The 4,111-nt window shown below is 47.2% G+C and overlaps 1 protein-coding gene across 1 annotated transcript; it reads left to right on the forward strand.

Moving 5' to 3' along the window:
• Window positions 1-2,510, forward strand: LOC129326108 (mid1-interacting protein 1-B-like). Its single transcript, XM_054974246.1, has 2 exons — window positions 1-542; window positions 2,196-2,510. The coding sequence occupies exon 1, from the start codon at window positions 138-140 to the stop codon at window positions 528-530; it is 393 nt and encodes a 130-aa protein (XP_054830221.1). The 5' UTR covers window positions 1-137; the 3' UTR covers window positions 531-542; window positions 2,196-2,510.
• Window positions 2,511-4,111: the final 1,601 nt, after the last annotated feature.

The raw sequence follows: 4,111 nt of genomic DNA on the forward strand, positions 1-4,111 counted from the left end.
CTGTCTGGTTGTGTGGCTTAAATTGCCACCAGAGAGGCTGGATGTTATGAGAGCTCACAGCTACCAGTCCCTGGTGCCTGCCTGTTGGGTCCTCCAGAAACCGGCACCAAGCCACCCCAAAGACTCTCCTTGCAGCCATGGAAGAGTACTTCTCCGCCGTCCGCAAGATGGAGCAAACGGTGATGTTCCCCAGCCTCCTCCGAGAGGTATCCTTGGATGAGCACGACAGCAGATTGGCAGTGGACCTGGGCAACAAAGACCTGTATGAATATTACACGCTGCTCAAAGCCATCAAGCAGACGGCAGAAGGAGGCCTCTTGTCTCCCGACACCCAGGCATCGCCCGTTGCTCCCGGTCTGAAAGATCAGGAGGGCAAAGAGAAAGCAGATCTGGAAGGGCTCTTTCACTATCATGTCTCCAGCTTGTACCGTGTTCTCACGCGGCTCACAGAGACAGCCAAGACCGTGACCTCCAGATACAACCAGATCATGGGGCGGATCTACCAGAATGAAATGTCTCTCAGCTGGTGAGAAACTGGAAAGGTGAGCAATGGTCCAACTGGCCTCTTTCAAAGAAGCTTTCCTCCCTCCCTCCCTTCTCCCTCACTGCTCAGGTTCTTCAATCTGCTTGTCAAGTTATTCTCATGACAGAAAATAGGATCTACCCCCTCAAAAAATATTCTGTCCTTTGGCAGAGAAGGAGCAAAGAACATTCTGTCAGAGTAATCACCCGACCCCAAATTTCTCCCTTCAAGAGTCCATAAGCTCTCAGGTGGTTGAACATACTCACTGCCTCTTCCCTCAGGTTTATTTTTCCTTTAACTTTCTCTCAGCTGCTCTAGTCTCAGCCCTCCTTGGCTCCTGAGCGTGTTTCTTCCCCATCTGTCCATTTTCTTCTGCATACCTGGGGAGTTCCCCCAGAAAGCAGAAACTCCTTCGCTGTCTCTGAGGTGGCTTGACATTGCTGCTTTTGTGACTGGAGGAGATATCTAGCTTTATATTCAATATAGCATAGTGGTGGCCTGTGACAAATTGCAAGCCGCGAGAGAATATTTGACAGTCTCCCACAGCTTTCCCTATTCCTGAATTGTATGATTTACATCATATTTTTCTGCAGTTGTGGGGAAATCCCAGAGTCAATAGAGACCCTCAACCTTATCTGTGAGCCAAGCTACAAGTGACGCCTGACACAGGTTGGACACCGGTCAGCTTCCCTCAAGTTTTGATGGGAAATGTAGGCATCCTGGTCTTGCAGCTGTAATGGAAAGCCAAGCTGTAAAACCAAGGATGCCTACATTTCCCATCAAAACTTGAGGTAAACAGACAAGTGACCAACCTGTGTAAGGCGTCACTTGTAGCCTGGCTCTGTGACTAGCCTTTTTTTTTAAGCTTTTGTGACTAAAAGGCGGGGGGAGCCCTGGCCACTTGACTATGAGATGAGGAGATGATTAGGGGTTTAGAACTGGAAGCCCTTGGCCAAATCTGCAACGGCCACCATTTCTACCTTGAAAGTTAGGAGGTGAGAAGAATGTGGCCTCAGAAGCAGCTGAATTTGCTGGTAGAACCATTGATGGATACAGCCCTCACTACTATCCCCCATTAGTGGTGGTGGAGTGTGCTGACAAGTCATAGCTGACTTATGGCAATCTACATGGGGGGTTTCATGACAAGAGACTAACAGAGGTGCTTTGCCATTGCCTGCCTCCACAGCCCTGGTCTTCCTTGGAGGTGTCTAATCCAATTTCTAACCAAGGTTGGCCCTGCTTAGCTTCCGAAAGCTGATAAAACTGGGCTTGCCTAGGCTATCCAAGTCAGGGCACTGTCCCCCAATCTGACACCAAAATTTCTCAGCACGCTAGTTGCTGAATGTGTGTGTGTGTGTTATGAGCTGTCAAGTTACTTATGATGTGACAACCCTATGAATTAATGTTGCTGACTCCGTTTCCACACTGCTTACCTTCATCCGGAACGTCGTGAAAAAAACGTGGAAGATAGCATTTTTTCACGCGAGTTTTGCGTGACAAGACACTATTTTCTGTGTTTTTTTCACAACGTTCCACAACGTTCCGGATGAAGGTAAGCAGTGTGGAAACGGCCTAGAGTTGTGTATATAATGTTTAGTTTGTGTATATGATGTTTAGTTTGAGCAGCGACCTCTTTGAAATTCATGCCTCTCTCTCCTCATTCATCTCACAGGGCCTCTGGGGCTACTTTCATTGGATGTCTCCTTGAATGAATTATTTGAAGGAATTGTTTAACCAGCTGACACCTAGATGTCTGTATTGCCTGGCAGCCAAACAAGGTTGCAACCATATCTGAACATTTCAAGCACTGACTTTGATGGATAAAAAAGAGCTTCCGCCTGGGAGCTCCAGTTTTCCTTCTAATGTTACTATCGTCTGAAAATCACTCGTAATTTATAAAAGTAGTAAAGCTTTTTGTACCTGTAAGTATATTATTAGCAGTGGGTGACAAGCCCTGAGAAGTAATAAAATATTTTGTTTTTCTTAAGGAATGGTTCATATTTGTTATTGCTGGCAATACCTGATTATAGTAATAATATGAGGTGCTCAAGCATAAGCCAAAGAAGTCACCGAATGTAATCTCAAGCAGTTACCACCTTCATAAGGCCTATCTAAGTCTTTTACTCAGGGCTTTTTTTCTGGGAAAAGAGGTGGTGGAACTCAGTGGTGGAACTCAGGACAACACAATGATGTCACTTTGGGTCAGCTGGAACCGGGGGGAGTTTTTAAAAGTTTAAATCGCCCTTGGTGAAAATGGCCAAATGGCTGGTGGCCCCGCCCCCTGATCTCCAGACAGAGGGGCAATCTAAGCTCCCCTCTGTCTGGAGATCAGGGGGCGGGGCCACCGGCCATGTGACCATTTCCAAGAGGTGCCAGAACTCCGTTCCACCGCGTTCCTGCTGAAAAAAAGCCCTGCTTTTACTTATTGATCACACTTCTAGTCTTCCCATCCAAGCAATTCAAGACAGAGTACAAGATATTTCTCCCTTCTCCATTTTCTCCTCACAACAACCCTGTCAGGGAGGTTACACTGAGAGCAAGCTCCTGGTCCAACATTATCTAGAAAGTTTCAAGGAGGAACAGAGATATATACAGAAAACCAGGATGGTGGTGTGGGTAGAGTGTCAGATTAGGATCTGGGAGACCCATGTTCGAATCTTTAATCTCCCGTGGAAGTTTGCTGGGTGACTTTGGTTGCCATCTCAGGGTTGGGAAATTCTTGGAGCTCAGCCAGGCATAGTGCCATAGAATCCCTCTTCTAAAGCAGCTGTTTTCTCCAGGGGAGCCGTTTTCTGTAGTCTGGAGATCTGCTGTCGTTCCAGGAGATCTCCAGGCCTCAGCTGGAGGATGGCAAACCTATGGCTGACCTTGGGCCAGTCACATACCCTCAGCCTAATCTACCTCACAGAATTGCTGTGAGGATAAAATAGAGGAAAGGAGACTGATGTAAGGGGCCTAAATGAAGCAAATACATAAATACATTAATATGAAAAGGTCCAAATTTCGGGGTGGCATATCTCAGTAGACATAGGTGCTCCACCCAGAGAGGAGGGCATCTGGAAAGGGTAGGGGGGAAGGACCTGGAGGAAGAACAGACGCCTGCAGCAGGCTTGGCCACAAATATTTTCCTCATAGCGATAGAGGTTTGCCATTGCAGCTCAAAGCCACTGTACTAACCAGAGAAACTGCAGGTGGCAAATGTACTGGGGGTTTCTGGCTGCTCTACCTCTCTTTGCCAGGCTGGCTGACTCTAGGAGAGAGGCTAATTTTTTCTTACCTCATGGAAATGCCAGTGTTTAGTTTTGACATTTTATGACTAAAAGACACTTTTGGAGGATGCCATTTTTAGCACAGGAGCAGCAGGGAGGTGTGCACGTGTACCCCTTTCCTTATAAGCCACTCTCCCTCCTCCCCCTCCCCCTGTTTGTTCCACCAGGTGCTTTTCCTCCTGCAAAAGGCCAGATGCATCTATATCCTTGCACACATTCAAAGGTAAGATGCTACAGGATGTCAGAGAACAGATCAATAGTACATTGCCTTACAAGACTCTGGGCCAAGCTACAAGTGACGAATGACACTTGAACGGCA

Source organism: Eublepharis macularius, chromosome 3, assembly GCF_028583425.1.
Source record: "Eublepharis macularius isolate TG4126 chromosome 3, MPM_Emac_v1.0, whole genome shotgun sequence".
NCBI lineage: Eukaryota > Metazoa > Chordata > Lepidosauria > Squamata > Eublepharidae > Eublepharis > Eublepharis macularius.

What these genes read in the sequence shown, in the direction of transcription:
- LOC129326108 (XM_054974246.1), top strand. Translation starts at nt 138, where the DNA reads ATGGAAGAGTACTTCTCCGCCGTCCGCAAGATGGAGCAAACGGTGATG.